At 30.5% G+C, this 21,774-nt stretch overlaps 2 protein-coding genes across 5 annotated transcripts; both read left to right on the top strand.

The window, feature by feature from the left end:
- Positions 1 to 81: 81 nt before the first annotated feature.
- On the top strand, positions 82 to 8,130 carry Mdu (mitotic spindle positioning protein meduse). Of its 4 annotated transcripts, none has more exons than XM_074243349.1 (5): positions 2,574 to 2,734; positions 2,940 to 3,142; positions 4,111 to 4,248; positions 5,966 to 6,435; positions 7,366 to 8,130. In XM_074243349.1, exons 4-5 carry the CDS (start codon positions 5,975 to 5,977, stop codon positions 7,640 to 7,642), a joined length of 738 nt encoding a protein of 245 aa, XP_074099450.1. In that variant the 5' UTR covers positions 2,574 to 2,734; positions 2,940 to 3,142; positions 4,111 to 4,248; positions 5,966 to 5,974; the 3' UTR covers positions 7,643 to 8,130. The 4 variants fall into 4 exon arrangements, with proteins under 4 accessions (XP_074099428.1, XP_074099450.1, XP_074099438.1 ...); XM_074243337.1 differs by having other exon boundaries at positions 2,940 to 3,181; XM_074243344.1 differs by having other exon boundaries at positions 2,940 to 3,210.
- A 135-nt stretch (positions 8,131 to 8,265) lies between these two features.
- On the top strand, positions 8,266 to 21,673 carry LOC141526660 (protein stoned-B). Its single transcript, XM_074241725.1, has 8 exons — positions 8,266 to 9,133; positions 10,653 to 13,344; positions 13,386 to 15,190; positions 15,623 to 16,521; positions 16,688 to 16,802; positions 17,872 to 18,190; positions 18,282 to 18,492; positions 19,033 to 21,673. Exons 2-8 carry the CDS (start codon positions 10,686 to 10,688, stop codon positions 19,175 to 19,177), a joined length of 6,153 nt encoding a protein of 2,050 aa, XP_074097826.1. The 5' UTR covers positions 8,266 to 9,133; positions 10,653 to 10,685; the 3' UTR covers positions 19,178 to 21,673.
- Positions 21,674 to 21,774: the final 101 nt, after the last annotated feature.

Raw genomic sequence — 21,774 nt, 5'->3', positions numbered from 1 at the left:
GAGAACGGTGATGTGTAAGAGAACAAGGTCACTTGGGTTTACTGCTGGTTGTACTGGGTAGTCAGTGGACGAGTTGAGGATCTCGTGGTACTCACTGTTGACCGGTGCTACAGTTACATTTATCATTTCGCTCATGCAATTTTACTATTTGTTACAAAAAGTCGTAAATAAAAATCATTTTTGACGATTAATTAACTATATTCTTCCACAAATCAAATCATACATAAATACAATAATTTATTAATAATTACAACTATAATAATAATAATAAATTAATTGTTTCACAGATAAGGTATCAGCAAATTAATGAAATGTCATTCAGTCTAATAAAGTGAACAAGTGAAGAAATAAAAAATTAGAGATGGCAAAATTTTTTATTTGATATTCAAAATATAAATTGAAGCTTATATTGAAGTAAATCTGGAATTTAAGGATCAAGTTGGCCCAATATTTGTAACAAGTCTATTTTACATAAATAAATTTAAAATATTTTCACTAAAAGTGTGTATACTTTTAAATATCTCACTTTTACAGTTTTAGAGTGAAGAACGCTGGTTTTTATGTAACAACTTTTAGTACATTAACGCTAAAAGTTAAGTTATTAATTCACTGATGTGAAATATATTTAAATACTTAGTAATAATTTATTAAGACAAGTGTGTGACGTAACTAGAGTGATAAAGGTTTTTGCTGTAAATGTTTTTTAGTTTGCCATCTGATAAAAAATATACACACGTATGGTATGTGTATACATAAGTATATAATATAGTTAATATACATATAAACATATTAATACATGAAGAAATATTAAGTGTGTATCTGATATTGAATCAGTTATAGCTGTGCTAGCTGATAAAAACGTTTTAGATAATAAATTTTTCAACACAATAGACTTTAAAATGAAGATGGAGGTATGTATTTATCTATTTTTAATTGCTGGCATATATTTAATATACTAATTACTAATTATGGATATTAATATTATTTTGATTATTCAAATGATATTTCTTCTTGTGATAATATAAATCGTAATTTATGCTCGATTATTTTTTTTATTTAAAAAAGACTAATTAAATGATTAGAAAATTTTTATTTTAAGTCATGTGGGAAATTTAAATATCTTCAAGCGCATTTTTTAAATTAATTCTTTTTACTTATCACAGTATGTTAATTGTTTCAAAAATAAAAATAGTCTAGTATCGGTTATTTTTAGTGTTATTTTAAGTCGTAAATATTGGAAGAAATATTTTATTTGTAAAGTGAAAAACATTGAGCACGCTCGCATCGTAAATCATTTTAATCACTGTTCTAAGTTCTAATGCATTAATATGCTATGAAAATAAAAAAAATATACAGTTTTTTTCCAGAAATAATTACTGAAAAAATTTCTGTATAAAATTCATTCGAGAATTATAATTTGTGATAATATTTGTGAATGATTATTTTTCATGTATATTGAATTTGTAAAAATTAAATTACATTTAAATATTTACTTTAAATCAAAAAAATAAAAAATATTGATTTTTCAACATTTATATACTTCATTCGACTAAAAAACTTGTTAATTGTACTTGAAGTTCTCCTTCAGTTAACATTTAAGAAGAAATGTTAAAATTAAAAATTAAACATTTTTTTACATAAAAATTTCTGTTGTAATTTTTAAAACTTCAATTATTTTTTTTATAAAGTGTAAAATAATAAAAAAAAAAAAAGTGTTTTGCTGTTAAATAAACGTTTGAAGACTTTAATATATTTAAAAAAAATTCTTATTGTAAAATATCATAAAAAATTCATACTGTCACATAACTAATACGTCAAAGTCCGACATGTGCAATTAGTTGAGAAATAAATGATTTGTGTTATTGCAAATGTGTTTTTTTTTTAATTTCAGTATTTAAAGGGGGTCTAGAATACAAGGTTCTTGTGCTCCTGATGCGCGACCAAGAATTACGAGCGTTGAACCGACGTACATAATAAATAGTTCCAGAGTCCGTGGTTTATTGCTTATAAATTATAAAATATCTATAAATAATAAAATATATAAATATATATAAAAAAATTTTAACAATCGACGCGGAAGAAATTCCAAGTCAATAAATTAAAGAATTTACGTCATTAAATAATTGATAAACTTATTCAGAATTTCCGTAATCTTATCGCTTATTTTGAACAATAATTTAAAATTTCAGCGTAACAAATAATTCTAAAATTAACTCATAAGTTATAAGATTAAATTTATATTAGTATATATTTTTCATTATATCGAATTCAGTACAATTTCATTCTCGATAGTGCCTATAATTGGATGACTTTCACCGGTTTTATCTCGAAAAAGAATAAAAAAAAATCGAGTTTGGAAAATATATGTTACGAGGCTTCGAAGAAGAGTTTTATACTTTCGGCGGGTTTTTAAAATTAGTGAGGTAAAAATTGAGGCGAACAGATGGCTGTTACATTATAACACATACCTATATATTTATGAATTTATTTAATGTGTGTCTGTGTGTATGGTGTATGACATGTGTTTTTAGTGTATGTATTCGTGTATGTAGAAAGAGTGTCTGGCCCATTTCAGTTGGGAAGGTAACAGGCTGAGTTACAGTTAGTTGGAGCGCGCGCTTCGTCGCATTTACACCACCGGCATTCCTGGACTCCACTGGCCCACGTCTTAGTCTATATAGTTTGCTTTTTTATAAATAAATACCATCATTTAGACTCAAAACGTCGCTCAAAGGTTTTTACCAATTTTATTTATTATTTATACGTACGATTGTTATTAATATTTATATTTATCATCTTCATCATTATCAATATCGTTATTTCTATTATTTTTATCATCATCTTCATTGGGCTTAGTTTTCAGCTACCGATTATCGATTATTGATTGGAGTTTTTGCTTAATCTTTTAAGTCTTCATTAAATTTTTGCTTTCCTTCCAGTGGTGAGTCATTATAAGTGTCCGCGGTGGGATTTTTTCCGCGTGAGCATCATATTGCTTCCTCGAAATTAGTATCAGTGTAAGCTGGATGGAGATGAGCTTCAAGAGTGTGTGATCAATTTATTGCAATTGCAATAGTCTAAAAAAATTGAGAAGTTCTACTGATTTAAAAATTATAAGAAAATCAAATTTTGAAATATTTTGGTAACGGATATTTGAAAATCTTGTGGAAAACTAACGGCGGTTTGAATTTTTTTTTTTTTTTAATAAATGTAAATTAAGTTTAAGTTGAAATTAGTGTTAATTTAGTAAACTGTTATTTTTAAAATGTAAAAAAAATTATTTACAATATTGAAATTTGAAGAAAAATATTCATGTTCAGTAAAGATTTTTTTAAAGTTTTTTTAAATGATACTCGAATTAGCAGACACTATTTTTTTATGGAAATTAAGTTATCTAATAATTTTTAGAATTTTATTTTAATGAAAAATTATTAGTAAAAATTAAAAAAAAATTTTTATTTGTAAAAAAACTTTAAAAACTCCAAGTGCAATTTTTTAAAAATATTTTTTAGTTGTAGTTTAATGATAAAAATAAATTAAAAAATTAAATTTTAGTATAATTTTTTGAATTTTATTTAACAAATAAATTAGCTCTAGAAAATTATTTTAAAAACTTGCATTTATAATTTATTAAAAATTTTTACTTAAAGAATTTTTTTTGTCATTATTTCTTCTTTAAAAAAAAAAACTTAAATATTATATTTCATTATTTTTTATTATATATCAAATATCTGTTAATTTCAGTGTTATCTTTTCAATTATACTTTTAGATAATTTGTTAAAAAAAATTGTGAAATTTTTATGATTTTCTATGGAATTTTTTGGATTATTTTTTATTATTAAAAAATTAAAAAAATATATCCGGTACATTGACATTTGTAAAGGAAGAAGAAATGATATTTTTAAAAAGTAAAAATGTTTTTCAATTTCTATGGGCTATAAAATTTTTAAAGAAGAAATAGAATAATAATTAAATTATATTTTTAAAATGTAAAAATGTTTTTCAATTTCTATGGTCTATAAAATTTTTAAAGAAGAAATATAATAATTATTAAAAGTAATTTATTATTCAAATAAAAATAGCGAATAACTTTGGTTTAATTTTCTCAGGCTGATTTGAGGAAGGAGCAGTTGAAGAAGGCTACAGACAGGATACAGCGTGAAATTGAAGAGGTCACTGAGCGTGAGCACGAGTTGAGAAACGTCGGAAGTATTAAAACCACATCACACGAAACTGTTGATTCTAAGGTAATTGTTTTTATTTTTTATGGCTTATGTTTTTATTCCTAATACTAAAACCATCATCACTATTACTACTTATATTTTTATTTCTATGAATAGCAAGTATGGAGTAAAAGTGTAAATAGAAGAATAGTTGAGTTTAGCCAAGACCTGAGTCAGCTCATATCGGGTGATAATTCATTTAAAAAGTTTCGTGATTTAGACAATTGACAATAGACGGATGTCTTGGCTAAATATTGACTATTTTCTCTGGAATGTCATGAGAGACTTTATTGTGAGAAGATTTTTTTATGCTTAGGAAATATCTAGACTACGAAATATTGTATACTTTGTCATGGAGAAATACTTGTGAAAATACTTGTTTATACAAGTTAAGTTGAGTTGTTAACAAGAAGAAAACGAGAAGAATGTATAAGAAGAACAAAAAATAGGAGCAAGAAAACCTCAACATTGTTTATATATCGTGTAATTTAATTATGTTTGATTAGGCTTAGTAACTAGATAGTTAAGTTTATAGCCCGATTTATCGTCGGACTTATTATTACAGTACCGCAGATAATAAATTTCTCAAATAAAAAATTTAATTTCTCTGTAAATAGTCTTAGTTTTAACTAGTATCAGTTTATTTGAGTTCTCTATTTCGTTTTTAAATTAAATAACCTGGAACACGTGGTAATAATAAATAATAATTGGTATTTTTTTATCCTCGAGGTCACGTACTCGAGCGACGTAATAATCTGATAGAGTATTTACAGACTTGCCTCAGGTGTCCTCATGTCAATTCTTTTCACGTAACATGACAAACTTACAGTATGTAGTGTATCATAGAGGTGTAGGTACTATGAGTAATCTTTGTTAATATAATATATATTTGTATCACGTATTTAACGTCATTGTATTTGGATCCTTGTAATTTCCAATACCGTCATTATTGTCATTTTTCGTTGTTATTATTATAATGGTCTCATTTCTTCTTATTTTTATTGACAAACTTGAAGTAAATGAGGCAAAAAGCGTGAATAATAATACTGTAAAATTATTATTTATTTTATACCATCAACAATTTTATATTTTGTACACTAAAAAAAAATTTAATTTGAATCAAGATGAAAAATTTTTGAATTAAGTAAAATTTAGTTTTGCCAAGAAAAATTTCTTAGTTTAAGAATTTTTCAATTCAAATCAAGAAGATAAAGTTCTTCAAAAATAATTACTTGATTCAAGCAAATTTTTTTTTTGTGTATGACAGTTTTTTTTAAGAAAAATTAAATAAAATTTTATTTTAAAAAATTGAAATTTAAATTCTGGGTAAAATATTAATATTTCTTGTAGAAAATAAAATTTTCTATAAAAAATTTTTATCAATTAAATTGTATCGATATAATTTATAATGAAAAATATTAACAAACATGAAATCATAAATTTAAAACTGAAAAAATTCTAATATAAAATTTTTAAAGATACAAATTGTAGAGATTAATTTAAAAGAGCATTATACTGTAATCATAATCACTAATCAGTGTCTAATTAATGTAATTATTTCACCTGTTCTCGGGCAATAATTTATTCAGTCTGATAAGAGAAAAAAATCACCATAGATAAATTTTTAATTACTACCTCGGTCTTGGATGAAAGTTATATTAATAATTGGTGAAAGTTTGATCCTATACATAATATAATCATAATAAATTAATTTAAATAAATAAATAAATGAATTCAACAGGTTCGGCGGATGCCACAAGCATTAATATCGGGAAAGTTAAAACGCACTACGTCGACACCTCAGATATTGGAGCCTTCAGTTACGCTAACATCAGCCAACAACAAAAATAGTATCAACAATCATCTCACACCCAAGATGACTAATGGAGTAATATCAGCACGCACAACGCCGACCCCGCTGAGGTTCGCTACCTCGCCCAGTCAAAAAGGACTAATGCACAGGTTCCTGGCAACACGCGGTAGGATTTTCAACAAAAATTCATCACCACCTGCCGATTGTTTGTCACCACCTCTGACTCCAACAATAGTTTTGAACCCTCAGAGCATTCGTGCTCTGAGCAAAAGCTTGGAAGTGAGGATAGAATCTGATGACGAGCCGAAGAAACCACAGACCAGGAGAGGATACGTTCCGGTTGAAGAGAAAATTCAGAAAGAACTCAATGATATGAAAGAACGAGAAAATGAATTGAGGTATTTTTTATAAATTTTTTTATGAAATATTTTTATGAATACCAAAAAATAAGAGTTTAATTTAAGGCGATTTTTGGGAATTAAAAAAAAACTACTGTATCAATTTTTTTGAAATTTTAAGGGTATATTTATACATATTTTGAGAATACACAGTAAAATTTTTGAAGGAAAAAATTAAATATTTTTCGAGTTACACGCGATCTCCGACGGCGCTAAAAAAAAACGAGGTCCTCCACTGGAGTGATTCCAGTCTTCTCCGTGGATGAAACGTAAAAAAAAAAAATTCTCATTAAACTAGAAGATATTGTCCGTACAATAACCCACGGTCGAAAAAAAATATCAAAAATTGAAAAAATGGTGGCATTTTTTAAAAAAAAAAGTTGAATTTTCCCAAAATTTTGGTCGTTTTTGGCCTGCCAAAATTCGATTTTTGATCAGATCAAAAAACTGGAGGGTTATTGGATGGGGAACTATATACAGAACATGCAGAAAAAATTTGCTAGTGATCGGATCATTTGTCTCCGAGTAATAACTCCAACAAATTTGAAAAATGCTGTTTCGAGAAAAACGCGTTTAAGTACCGAGCGGCTACTTTTTAAATGGCTGTAACTCAAAAACTATTTGAGATATCGATTAAAAATTTTAGTATGTTATTCTCAAAGGTATGACCTATCTAAATATAAAAAAAAATCGTTTTTTTTTTTTTTTTTTTTTTTTTTTTTTTTTTTTTTTAATTTCACACTAAAAAGAAAAATGTGCGCCTTAAAAGAAAAATATTCTTATTTCCTTAAATGTATTTAAGCTTAGTTGAAATGTAACTCACCCAAGTTATTTATTTACGTGTAGTAGGTATCAAAGGTGAAAATGAATAATTAAATAATTATAATGATGTGAAACTATATTATTAATGGTGTTAATAATATTTTTTAGGTTGATGAGGTCAAGGATGCTGGCAAAATCTCAGCCAAACCTGATTGAAATCGGCAATGACAATGATTCAGATATTTACGATGGTTCGAATTCTCTAAGAAGTGGGACATCCTCGAATATACTTAATGACGATGACTCAGATCGAGGAGAAAATAGAGGTAGCAAACACAAACCAAATCCACGTCGTCGTAGTACACTTATTGCTCAGTGGGAAAATCTTATTGCCGCAAACAAGGAGTCTCTGGAAAATGGAAATGAAAATGAGAATAATGTTTAAAAAATAATTAATAACTTTATCAATTATTAATTACTCAATTATTAATAATTTTTACCAATAATTTACGTTTATAATTTACTTTAGTACTTATGGGTCAAAAAATTTCGGTATTTTCTTCACGGAAATTATTACAGTATTAAATTATTCAATTTTAAACATAATATTAAATTTCTTAGTAACTGTTGGTTAATAATTATAAATTATTAAAATGCTTCACTGTAATGAGTAATAAGTTATGAATTTTTAACAAGTTACAGAAACGATAAATTTAGTCAAGAGAAATTATTTACAATCAAAAATGTGTGCAATGTCAACACAAGGCTTTGAAATTATTTTTATATAAACATATCGACATTAATTAGTTTTAAATATTCAATAATTATTATTATTATTATTTATATTTATAAGTTATTTTAATAATTAGTATTGAAACATCTGTGTAATTGTTTCAGCAATTAATTTTCATAATAAAATAATTTAAACATAAATTATTTACTCAGGTTTCATTTATAGCTGTTAATCGTAATCAAACAATATAATCGATGTGTAATTTGGTCTTGTGGTTAGTAAATAGATTTAATGATTAATTTAAAAAATATTATCTTCAAATAATAATAATTACAATTCCCGCTAAGCATGCGTAGATTTGTTGGCCAGGGGAAAAGCGCGTGGGCAGAATATACGCGTGCGCTCTTTCACCCGATTAAATTTCAATTGATAAAACTTTATCAAAAATACAACTTTTTAATTAAATGTACTACTGAAATATTTTTATTCATCCGGAAATTAATTCTAAATAAATTAAAACTTTTATTTAATTATTTAAACAAAAGACTTTTGATTTTTAAATTCGTCTATTTATAGACTTCGAAAGAGATTACCGATTATGAAACATCGGATGTTGCGTTTGATTAATTAATTAATTCAATAAATTAATTATCCGGTGAAGTAGATAAAATAAAATAATAGAAATGATAAAATAAAAATTACAGATAAATTTAATCTCAAGAACGTCTGTGTTGTCAATTCCTTTCTATATTTTTCGTTGATTCGTCTCAGGAACGATGACGATATGTGCGCATTCTCCGTGAACGGATCGATGCTGGAAATAGCTCAGACCGGAGTACGAGGTGAGTCGCCTTCGTCAAGAGCTCGAGCCTCCTTGGCTCTCTTTATTATATTAAATAAAATAAATAACCAACCAAAAGGCTCATTTTATTTCATTTTCGATAACAATCCATTGGCATTAACACTGAAATTCAATAAAATAAAAATTACTGATAATTAACAGTGAAAAAAAAAATTACAAACATCACAAATAAGTGTGCCCTTTACTTACTATTATAATTATATTATTTAATTTAATTTATAAATATTGTTACTGTGTCACCTTTTTAAGTTTCTCGTTAATTTTAAATGCCGCTAATGTTTTGTGGACGATGATGTTAAGACAATGTGCAACTTATCAATGGGGCACATGAGGCTTAATTTGTAAGTACAAATTCAAAAGAATTTTTTAAAAATTTTTTTTTTAATAAAATTTGGTGAATTATAGAAATTTTTTTAAGAAAAAAAAATGAATGCCCTTGATTATCGTAAAGGTTTCTTTATGGGACACTTGCCAAGTTGCCAGTAACCTGCAAACATGACGAAATCGTTGAAATAGTCACAGTTGTCAATTTATTTTTACTTTAGTTATCATCTTCTTTTATTAATGAATTAAATTTTTTGAAAATCTAAAATAAAAAAATTCGTTATCATTATCATTATTTAAATAGAATAATGTAGTAAAAAATAGTGCGATACACGCGACAATAGTCATCCTATAATCTCTATAATCACCCTTACTATTCCATTGGCTGCGCACACACCCTCGCTTATCTTCGTGCTCCAACTCCGAACAGAATACGGGATCGATATTCTCGAAACAGCATGTTCGTAAATTTACCGAATAACGAAATGGGTCACTTTTAATTTTGTCATTCCGCTGGATTGGTATATTTCATATTTCTTCTTTATTTTTATCCATTCATTAGTCATATACGTCGTTTTACGAGCAGTTATCATTAATTATAATACAATTTAATTCAAAATTTTTAGAGTAAAAAATAAATAATGCACATCATTAATGGAAGTTGAAAATTTGTTGAATACTGGGTATCGAGCTTACTGCCGAACTGTTGCACCTTGTCCACCATCGGCTGAAATAGTAATTGACAGTTTAGTATTTTAGATATTTTAATTTTCTGGATTAATATTTATAGCTTCTATAAGTATTTTTATACAAAAGACTTAGACTTTTTTTTTTTTTTTTTTTTTTTTTTTCGTAGGCGTTTATTGATTGTCTGCTCTGTCAAAGACTATAATTAATTTATTTTTAATTTTTTACTAAGTGCTTCCGTAGGCTTAGGCAATTTTTATCATTTTTATTCTAAATTTACAATATTTACTAATTTAATTCTTATAAAATTTTTTTAACGCTTTTTTAAAAATTAAAAAAAAAAAAAATTTTACATTTTTCTTCTACACGGAAAGAACAAGATCACACTGGATATCATACCAGATTATACTCAGTGATATCTGGATTATACTCATTATAATCTGGATTATACTCATTATAATCTGGATTATACTAGCTACTACCTGAAAATTTTTTTCACTCGGTATAATCTAAAATGATGTCCAGTGTAATCTTGTTCTTACCGTGTACAAACAATATCACAAAAAATTATTCCAAAAAAAATAAACTTACATTTTACTAAAAAAAAGCTGTTAAACGCTCTTTATAATTATTTATTTAAAAAAGTGTAACGTCAATATTTAACTTTCTTATAAATAATGTATCTCCAATGTATCGAGTATATAAAAAAAATATATATATATTATATACTATATAGAATCAATCGATCATGTTCTACTTTAGCTCACCAGGAATTCTTAACGATTGAATAATAAAGATTAAAAGAAAGTACCAGCAACAATGTTGATTGATAAATAAATTATTTTTCAGAGGCCTCCCCCATGCCCTGGTAGCTTGTAGAGAATGCACAAGCTGATGCACAAGGGCTTAAAGAAGAAGAAGAAATCGAAGAAAGGAAAGAAAGGTGAGGAGGAAGAGTTCGACCCCGAGGAGCTCGAACGTTATAGGCGAGAACGGGCGGAAGCCCTTGAAAAAGCTGCTGCCTCTGGCTCATCAGCAGCCGGCTCTGACGAGTGGCAAAAATTCCAAGCGTTAACCGCTGGCGTTGACTCTATTCTCAAGAAAACTCAGGGTGACCTCGACCGCATAAAAGAGACCTCTTTTTTCCAACGCAAGGCACCGGTAGTTGAGGAAAAGAAGCCCGAAGTCGACCCGGAGGTTGAAAAGGAACGCGCCAAGCGTTTCATTGGGTTCGACAAGGAAGGGAATCCCATCGAACAGACCGAAAAAGAAGAGCCAAAAAAGAAGGAGATAACCGTCACCGAGGAGGGTTTCGTTGAGATACCTGACGACGATGAGGAAGATGAGATTTCAGCAGAGGAAGATATTTTCGATACGACCTACATCGATGTTCTTCAGAACACCGAGATCCAACTAGCTTACATCCCCGACAGCCCGACCGAAGAAGAAGCCGGAGACGATCCATTTGACACCACCAACGCCGACAAAGTTCTCAAGACTGTCGACAAACACGGTAAAAAAGTAGTTAGTCTTGGCAACGCCGTTGAAGTACTTTCCGGTCGCGTTGAACAAGCCAGTGCTTGTAAGATCTCTCGACCTCGCAAAGTCAGAGTACAAAATTTACTACTTGACGACGCAGAGCTCGAAACAGTTGCTTCCGAGTCCAGAGAAGCTGCTACTGCCAGCGAACCTGTACAAGTTGAAAAAACTTTACTAGACGACGATTCAGATCTTCCAGATATACCTATCGATTTAACAAACTTACCTTCTATTTTACCGAGACCAGTCACACCTGATATAAACCTCTCCGACGAGAACAACAAACTCTCAGAAGGTCCCATTGACATCTCGGAGTTTGAGATCTTGAGAGAGAAGACTATTCTCGAAGAAATACCTGATTTAGATGATGATTTTGATCTTGACGGACCAGTTGAAGCTCCAGCTGGCTTGGTAGAAGACGACGATCCTTTCGCGGAGAAAGAACCAGAAGGAGTCCTTGGAGAAGTTGAGATTATTGAAGCGAGCTTCGAAGTCGCTACTTTCGTAAACGAGGAAGATCCTTTTGATACAACTTTTGCTGATAATTTGGTACCTGGAAAAACAGAGCTCAGGTTTATTGAGAAGGAACTTGACGAGTTACCTGATTCAGAGGTCACTATCTCCTTGACGGACCCTGCAGGTCTGAAACGCGACTACGAAACTGGATTGCTGAGCAAAAAAGCAGAGAAAACTGATCTGCTAGGTGGTTTTTCCACGGATTTGACCCAGCTTTCTGATCGACCAATCACCCCGGCTGGAGAATTGACTTACGTAGATCCTTTCGATACTTCAGGAATCCAAGAGCCAGTTCCTGGACAAGGTGAGTTGAAGTTCCTGGAAAAAGAGCTTCTGGGAGACAATAAGGCTGACAGTCTTGAAGACGACGATTTTGATCCTCGAAAAGAAGAGGTAGTTGTTAAAAAAGCAGCTCCTCCTCGTCCACCTCCGGTTAATTCTAAGGTTAACGTTAAAGTTGAGTTTGAAGATGAAGAAGCGGCTGCTGTTGCTGCTAACCAGCTGCGAAAGCCTTCAAGGCCAGAAGTACTGGGATTAGCTCCGGTTAAAAGTGTTTCTTTTGAGCTACCTACTCCCTCTCAACGCCCGGACTTGTTGATCACAAGCGACGAAGAAAAATCAATACATTCTAAGCCTCTGACGCCTTACTATTCTCAGAAGTCTATTGACGAGGTAGTCGAGGACAATTTGTCCGAAGACGAGGTCAATGCAGATCCGTTTGACACGAGCTTTGTCGCGAAAGTAACCCCTGGAAAAACAGAACTCAAGTTAATAGAGTCAGAATTATTGAAAGAAACTAAGTTAACTCACAGCACCAGCGAGCACGACTTTAATCCTCGAGAACCAGTCAAGAATACCAGAAGACAGAGCGACTTTGGTGGAACTTCTGTGAGACCTAAAAGTCTCAAATTTGGAGAAGTTACCGAGTCACTGTTGGAAGACGACTCCGAGACTAAAAGTGTGTATGAAATAAACGAAGCAGTTCACAGGAAAAAAGCTGACCCGCCTAAACGGCAGGAAAGTTTGCTGGACGCAGAAGTTGACGTTAATATAAAAGCTCTTACGCCGACTATCGAGAGCAGGGTTTCTGAAGAAGAAGAAGAAGAGATATCCTATGTTGATCCTTTTGACACCTCGATAGCAAGCAACATTTTGCCGGGGAAAGCCGAGTTGAAGTTACTCGAAAGTGAGCTCAGCAAAATTCCAAATCAGGTTCAGCCTATTAGAATAAATCCGATCAGCGCGGATAAACTTTCACGGCCGCCAAATCCACCTGTCATTGAAGCGGACCAAGATTTTGATCCAAGAGCTGGAGAAGCAGCCCAAGATTTCTTATCCTCTGACGTTCAAGACTCCGGGGATAAAATTCTTACTCCTGTGCTGAGCCAAGATTTTGATGACGACAGCGTTGATCCATTTGACACCAGTTTTGCTAGTATTGGACCTGGAAAAACGGAACTTAGGCTTTTAGAATCTGAATTAGTTGATAAGTAAACAAAAATACCTGGTGTTTTAAATTTTGATTAGAAAAAAAAAAAACAAAAATGGATTCCAAAGGTGGTAATCCATTTTTAATGGATGATTATCCATCAGAACCGGTATCTCAGCAGTCGAATCCATTCCTGCAAGACTTTGGCGCCGAGCCTGAAGCACCAGTGAGCAATGACAATCCGTTTTTCAACTTTACCGCTGAAGAAAACTACCAGCCTCCACCATCTGACTCAACAAACCCGTTTGCATTCTTTGAAGCACCTGCAGAAGTTCAGCCCCAAGAGTTTGTACCAGCGACAACCGCTGCTGAGGTGCAAGAAGCGAATCTTTTAGGTACAGACACTCAAATAAATTTATTCACAGACCCCGTTCAGCCGGAAGAGCAGGTAGATTTTATTTTGCAAAATGAAAATGTCAAAGTTGAATCGAGCAACGAAAAGCCTACGCCAAAACGCCCACCACCGCCGCCCAGACCCGTTCCACCCCCCGCACCACCTAGAAACACTAAAGATTTAATTCTCTCGGTTACTGGCGCAATGGACGCGACTTCAAATCATTTATTGGACCGCCTCCAAGCTACTCGAACACCCAGTCCCACGCTGATGCACTCGCCATCGCCTACGCCCGAGCACAGTTATGCAGATTTGCTGGATGTTGATAACAATATTCCAGACTTGATGCCCGATGATAATCAATCGGCAGCCACTGGTCAAACGGAAAATATCCTTGATATATTTGATGCTCCCCAAACTGAAATGACCGTTGACTCCATGTTCTCGGCGCCTAGCATGGATACCAATGTCAGTCAACCTGCCACTGATATTTCTTCTTTTGGCGCCACAATGGATAATCCGTTTGGCATGGTTAACGAACCTGTTGTCGACGCGATGTCTTCTTATGGGTCTGAAGCTGTTCCCGAGGAGACTCTGCAAGAAAAAAGACCATCAGTTGACGTTTCTAGTCCATTTGCAGACATAACTTCACCAGGAGCAGTAGATGCTCCTGATGCATCGGCAATTGACCAATCTGAGTCGAATTTCTTCTCCGTAGGTCAATCTACAGTTTCAGAAATGACCTCCGCACCTTTTTCATCAGTCCAGTCTGGTTTATTCAGTGCAGAACCGCTTTTCACAACAGCACCAAGCGAAGAAACTACTCAACAAGTGCCAACAAGTGCTGCAACGAATATCTTCGCGTCAGGTTTGCTCGAGGATTACGGACAGCAGCCTGAGAGTGTGGGTGAACTGATATCTTCTAGTCCAACACCAGCATCCGAGTTTCCCAATAGCGCTTACAAGCCAGAAGAACTGGATAACTTTGCAGCGGCAACTGAGTCCATTCGGAACACTTCTGACGCATTTGATGCATTTGCCAGCAAATTCGACAAAGCCGCTGAACCAGAAGCTGGAGACCCGTTTATGGACGCTTTCGGGTCTGGACAAACTGCCATGGACACGTCCAGCGATGTCTGGGGTGACTCTTCAGTTGCTGGTTCTGACGGAGCTACCATTGGATTTGGTGAAAGTGAAGGATTTGATTCTTTTCTCAGCATGACGGCTCCTCCGCAGGAACCTGGGAGGATGAAACGGAACGACTCCGCGGATTCTGATGAAGCTCCTGATTTCAGTGTCTTTATCAAGCCAAAGGAAGGCACCGAAGCCTTCAACGAGGGCGGTCCTGTGCCTGTTTTAGCTCCACCACCAAAGAGCCCGATAAATTCAGCTTACAATGACTCGTCACCAAGATTCAATCCGTTTGACAAGTCAGCTGGGTTTGCGCAGGAGGCTGTTATTCCTTCAGAGATGCCCCAGGTTCCTGAGATGACTAGAACGGATTCTCAAGTAAGTTATTTGCAATTTAAATGCAATTATTCAACCCGTATTCAGAATAAATTATGTATCTTTCTTCTTTGCTGAGAATTGATACAAAAAGTAGTTTATATCCAAAAACTTTTCAATATTAAATAAGAAATTTAAATTCTATTGAATGAAAATTTTAAAATATACATCCAAAGAATTTTATCGAATTTTCATATTTATGTAACGTAAAAATATAAGAAGAAAACTGCTGTTACATATTAAAATAAACATTATATTTAGCAAGGCTAATAACTAGATCAATATTTTTTATTTAAATAATTAAATCAAAATAAATTATCTAATTAACAAAAACTGGCAAAGTTAAACCTATTTCTTCTTTTCTAAAATTAAAATTCTCTTACCGTCATATATAGTAACTGTATAAATAACTAATTTCAATTTCTGTTATTTTAGGAAACTCCACCGACGCCATTGTTCGATGAAGATGTCAGCCAACCACTTGAAGAGTTTCCTCGAGTCACGTACACAGGAGATGGTTGGGAAATGCACTTACGTCAACCGAATAAAAAGAAAATAACAGGACAAAGATTCTGGAAAAAAATATTTGTAAGATTAGTTTACCAAGGCGATGCTCCGGTTCTTCAGTTATTTAATAAAAACGACGATAAAGATCCATTTCAAGAACTGCCGCTCCTAACATGTTATTCAGTGTCTGATATAGCAGCCCAGCAATTCGATCAATACGGAAAAATATTTACAGTTAAGCTTCAGTATATATTTTACAAAGAGCGCCCGGGAGTTAGGCCAGGACAAGTTACAAAAGCTGAGCGACTTACCAACAAATTGAGCCAGTTTGCGGCTTATGCTATTCAGGGTGACTATCAAGGTGTCAAAGAATTCGGCAGTGACTTGAAGAAGCTAGGTCTTCCCGTGGAACATGCGCCGCAAATTTCGCAGCTTTTTAAATTGGGCTCGCTTAATTATGAAGATCTTAAAACATTTTCTTGCGCAATTGAAGAAGCTCTCTTCAGGATACCGGCACAGCGAGATCGTGCGCTGACCTACAAGATGGAAGAAGTCCAGATTAATGTCGTAGACGAGCTTTATGTCGAACAGAACGCCTCCGGGCATGTAGAGAAGCAAATAGCGAGAGTTAGGTTGTTTTTCCTAGGCTTTCTCACCGGGATGCCGGATGTCGAACTGGGCATCAATGATATGTGGCGCCAAGGCAAAGAAGTTGTCGGCAGGCATGACATCATCCCAGTGGTGACTGAAGAATGGATCAGGCTGGAGAGCGTTGAGTACCATTCCTGTGTTCAGCTAGACGAGTATGAGAAGTCTAGAATTATTAAGTAAGTTTTAATCGTTAATATTTATTTCAATTTATATTTTGATTAACTATTCTTTTTTTAATTATTAATATTACTAATTTTATGTTTTTATTGCTCAATATGCTAATAATGGTTATTAACACGTAGTTTCATAGATGATTTTGTTTTTTTCTAACTATTTTAAAAGGTTCAAACCACCCGATGCATGTTATATTGAACTAATGAGATTCCGGGTAAGGCCACCGAAGAATCGAGAGCTACCGCTTCAACTAAAAGCTGTAATGTGTGTTACAGGAAATAAGGTAATGCTTTTATATTTTAAAAATTTTTAATCAATACTTACTCTGCCTTTTAATAATAATTTTATTCATTTTTCAAAATCGAATTTTCTCGTTGGAAATTTTCACTTTATTGTTTTATTTTATAGGAAGAAATGAAGGATTATATTTTGATTAATTTTTTTTTTATTAAAATTTCTTATGGTAAATATTTACAAGTGGGGTCAGCTATTTTAATTTTCATTTTTTTGAACGAAATTTCTATTTGATTTTATTAATATTTTTTTTTTAAATATATAAAAAAATGAACAATTAAAATAAAAAAGTTGATTGTCAGAATTTTAACAAATTTTCAAAAAAATTTATAAATTTTTTTGAAAATTTATAAATTTGTAGAAAATTCTGGTATTCAACTTTTTTTTTTTAATTATTCGTTCTTTTATTTACTTTTCAAAAAAAAATATATCAAAAAAAGATAAAATATAAATTTTACCCAAAAACATGAGAGCAAAAATTTTTTCCAGCTTTTAAAGGGAAAAACATAGAAAGAAGAATATGACACAGGATATTATCCCAGATTATACTGAGTGAAAAAAAATTTCAGATAGTAGCTAGTATAATCCAGATTACAATGAGTATAATCCAGATATCACTCAGTATAATCTGGATTATACTAGCTACTATCTGAAATTTTTTTTCACTACAGATGTCACTGAGTATAATCTGGGATAATATCCAGGTCGTTTTTTTTTTTTCTGTAAAAGTTATCGAAATCTTTATTTTTTTTATCATAAATGCGCTATAAAAACAAGCAGAATCAAAAAAATTTGAAAATTTTAATTTTTCACCTAGTTATGGCTCAAAATGGGCTTGACCCCACTTGTAAATAATTAATTTTTTTTTTTGCACCTTCCTATGAACTTTTTAATATATTCTAAAAAACTTTTTCTTTCTTCAATAATAATAATAAGTTTTTTATTTTTCAATATTTTGACTATAATTAAAAAAAAAATTTTTTTCTGATTCAAAAGTTGATAATTAAAAAAATTAAAAAACTCTATATTGTAATTAATAATATTGATTCAATTACCAGGTTGAATTGCGTGCTGATATTCTGGTTCCTGGATTCGCATCGCGAAAACTTGGACAAATCCCTTGCGAAGACGTGATGGTCCGATTCCCGATTCCCGAGTGCTGGATTTATTTGTTTCGAGTGGAGAAACATTTTAGATATGGCTCAGTAAAGTCTGCTCACAGAAGAACGGGCAAAATAAAAGGCATTGAGAGATTTTTGGGTGCTGTTGATACACTGGAGCCGCAATTGATGGAAGTAACATCTGGGCAAGCTAAATATGAGCATCAGCATCGTGCTATTGTCTGGAGAATGCCTCGCTTACCTAAAGAAGGACAAGGTAAAATTACTACATCGGGATAATTATTATTTATAGTTTGCAATACTTGATAATTGGGAATCGATTATTGATTATTGACTTCTTCTTTCAGGTGCATACACGACTCATGGGCTTGTTTGTCGCATGTGCTTGACATCTTATGATCAGATACCTGAAAAGTTGACCGAGTATGCGTATGTTGAATTTACAATGCCAGCTACACAAGTGTCACACACAACAGCAAGAAGTGTCAGCTTGCAGAATAGTGACAGTGATAATCCACCAGAAAAATACGTGAGAAATCTCTCGCGACATGAATACAGGTATTCTTTTATTTTTTTTTTTATTTAATCCTCTTCAACGGAACTCTCACATTTTAAATAATTAAAATAAAATTATAGAATGATTAATCATAAAATATTGAGGATATAGTTTTCATTAAATAACGTGATTTTTAATATTTATTAAGCTAAAATATTTAAAAAAATTTTATTTTTCATTAAAATGTGAATTTAATTCAATAAAACGCCTTCCAGATACAATAAAGGCGTATAATAAAAATTCTATTATTTTTTCTAAGCCCAAAAAAAATTTTTAGTTTGAAGAAAAAAAATTTTTTTGCATTTCTGTACATTTCTCTAAAAAATACGTAGGTTCTAAAAAAAAATTTTTTTTTGTACGCCTTTATGGCATCCGAAGTGGATCCCAGGAGCCATAAAGGCGTATAAAAAAAATTTTTTTCTTCAAACTAAAAATTTTATTGGACTTAAAAAAAAAAATAGAATTTTTATTATACGCCCTTAGGGCATCAGTAACGTAAAAAATTTACTTACAGTTATTAAATTATTTTATCTAATTATTAGAGTTGGAATTGAGCATACACAAGGAGAAGGACCCGGTGCTTACGTATCAGCAACTAAGAAAATTCCAGAAAGCACTCCAGAGACTCATGAAGAACCTTCACCTCAGCCAGCAGCAGCTGAATCAGATTCTGATTCTTCAGAATAAATGTAATCTTAAGTCATCATAGGTACAATATAAAAAAATAAATTATATAAAAAAATATAAATATATACATATATAAATATTAATACGATGATAAATGGTTAAAAATAAGGTAGAAGATTAGTATAAAAATGTTACAATTTTTCCTTACCAGTTTAAACGCTTGATAAAGTACCAAGCCTCTAAGTATCAAATGCACACACTTAAAATAAATAATAAAGTTATAACTATTGTAATTTAAAAAAAATAATTATGAGAATGACTAATCAGTAAAAAAAGACAATACACACAGCTTTTTATTTTTATTTAAAAAAAATAATTTGTTACTTTTCAAGTATGTAGTTTTAATTACAATTCATGTTCATAAAAGCTCATTGGTAGTAATTTTAAGGAATTGATTTGAATTAATAATGTAATTAAAGATAATTTATTATAATTTAATTAGCCCGCAATTATTATAATTTTTACGATAATATATTAACTGGTGCAATTAAAAGTATTATATTTATTTATAGTTAATGATAGCAGATGATATCAGTAAATCATATCTTTGCTTTAAATCAGTAACATTATTCATATAAATTGTTATTTAATCAATTAAAGGATGTGTTATTAGTATTGCGTATTGATGAATGATTGAATTGCTAGTCATAATAATTATTTAATAATTAGTCACTATTTAGGATATCTATTTTAAGATATCTATAAATTAAATATAATTAATTAAGTAGATTATAAACTAATTATAAAAATAGATTAAGTTTCATTTTTTAATATTATTTGACACATGTCACGTTATGAAAATTCTTGAAAGAATCCCAGCTAAGACCAAAGATGACAAAATAAGGATACATTGTGTATAATAATTATACATAATGTAATTATATTATAGTTATAAATATTATTGCATTTATTTGTTGCTATTTTAGCTACCAAATTAATTGTTGTTAATTATTATAAATTATAATATAAATAAAATATCAAAGTATTATATATTTAAGGTATTTATAAAATAGATATATTAATAAATAAGGTACGATTAAGTAGAATATAAGTTTCATTTCAATTATTTATTATTTAAACACTTTTATGTCCTCAATGAGGTCTTGGAGAGTGAACTCTAGTCAACCGGCACGCTAATTAATGTTAATTAATATTTAAGAATGTATAGTCATGATATTAATATTTATTTATAGTCTTAAAATAAATAATTAATAGTTTTAAAATGATTATGGATGTGAGCTTTTATGTAAAAATGAAAAATGAAGTACTTGAGAAGTAACATTATTTATTACTGAGTTTAAATAAATGAGCGATTTATTTAAAGGGTATAATGCTTGTTAAATAATAAAAATATAAAGATTTTTGAAACTCGTTGCCGTGACGGTGACGTTTCCAGCTCGTGATCTCAATATGTAATCGTACGTGAGAACAAAAACCGCGTTGTATAGTTAAGATAAATTTATCCAACGTAAATGCATGAATAGAATTATTTATTAGCGTAAATATTATAAATAATTTTAATTGATATTTGAATAAGTATCAAGTATAAAAAATAACAATTGAACACAACAATCGAAGATAATTATAAATAATGCAAGGAAGTTTAAATCTTGCTGCAGTATAAAGGTGTTTTTAATGTCTTCTGATTAAAATCATACGTGTATATTCAAATATATTAAATTGTAATTCTAATGATGATGATAAAGATGATGATAATTATTCAGATCTTTAACGAGTCTACCGATTGTTGTTATTCATGTTAGACATCGACGTAATATATAATTGCAATAATGATAAAAAATATATCATAATATATTTTCTTTGATGTAATAAATTAAAATGAAAATATTCAAATAAAATAATAAAATGATATGTATAAAATAAATATTATTTGCGTAATAATAGTATCTATCGTCAGAAAAAAAAAAAAAAAAAAAAAAAAAAAAACGAATCCAACGGTGAAGTTTCAATAACAAAAGTTACCACTCGTAGCTCTTGTATGAATGTTTAAAAAAATCAATTGTATTAATTAATTAATTAATTGATTAATTGATAAGGTTTTTTTATTATTTTAACATTTAAAAAGTCAGTTTCCGAGTATATGGTTTTTAGACATTAGAGTAAATCAAATCTCCATTTTATTTTCAAGATTAACGATTGTGTTCTAAAGTCATTAGTAATTAATAATAAATAATAAATAATATGATAATAATGATATAAATAATAAAATAAAGCACACACGTGTGAAATAACTGTAAACAAGTAAATAAATAATAAATTGTTAAAATAAAACAAAAATATAAATAAAATAGTAGGGTGTGATGTATAACGATGTGCAAAAGATGTACCAATTATTTGTTGTATATTTATTTTTTGTGAAGAATTTAAATCTGAATAAAGAATGAGTTTGAAAGTGTTCAAGTTTAAATTCTGTTTGGCTTGTAACAGAGACGTGTACTTATAAACAATATGAACTTGTTTAAGCAATTAATATAAGCCGTTTGATTTATTTATTTCAATCTTTAAATTACAAGCTTAATATCTGCTCGCTTTGCTGGCGAAAGTTTATATTTATGTTTGTTTTTAATTCCTTTTAT

The sequence above is a fragment of the Cotesia typhae genome, unplaced genomic scaffold, assembly GCF_013202065.1.
Source record: "Cotesia typhae breed Kobodo isofemale line unplaced genomic scaffold, CoteBio_Ctyphae contig_11, whole genome shotgun sequence".
Lineage (NCBI taxonomy): Eukaryota > Metazoa > Arthropoda > Insecta > Hymenoptera > Braconidae > Cotesia > Cotesia typhae.
Note: the sequence above shows the minus strand (reverse complement) of the source record. Positions and strands in the feature narration are given on the sequence as shown.

Excerpts from the sequence above, each read along its gene's own strand:
- LOC141526660 (XM_074241725.1), top strand. The coding sequence starts at position 10,686 with ATGCACAAGCTGATGCACAAGGGCTTAAAGAAGAAGAAGAAATCGAAG. Across the intron at positions 18,191-18,281 it reads CTTACCTAAAGAAGGACAAG|GTGCATACACGACTCATGGG; the intron begins GTAAAATTACTA and ends TTCTTCTTTCAG. Across the intron at positions 18,493-19,032 it reads CTCTCGCGACATGAATACAG|AGTTGGAATTGAGCATACAC; the intron begins GTATTCTTTTAT and ends TCTAATTATTAG.
- Mdu (XM_074243327.1), top strand. Across the intron at positions 4,249-5,965 it reads ACGAAACTGTTGATTCTAAG|GTTCGGCGGATGCCACAAGC; the intron begins GTAATTGTTTTT and ends TGAATTCAACAG. Across the intron at positions 6,436-7,365 it reads GAACGAGAAAATGAATTGAG|GTTGATGAGGTCAAGGATGC; the intron begins GTATTTTTTATA and ends AATATTTTTTAG.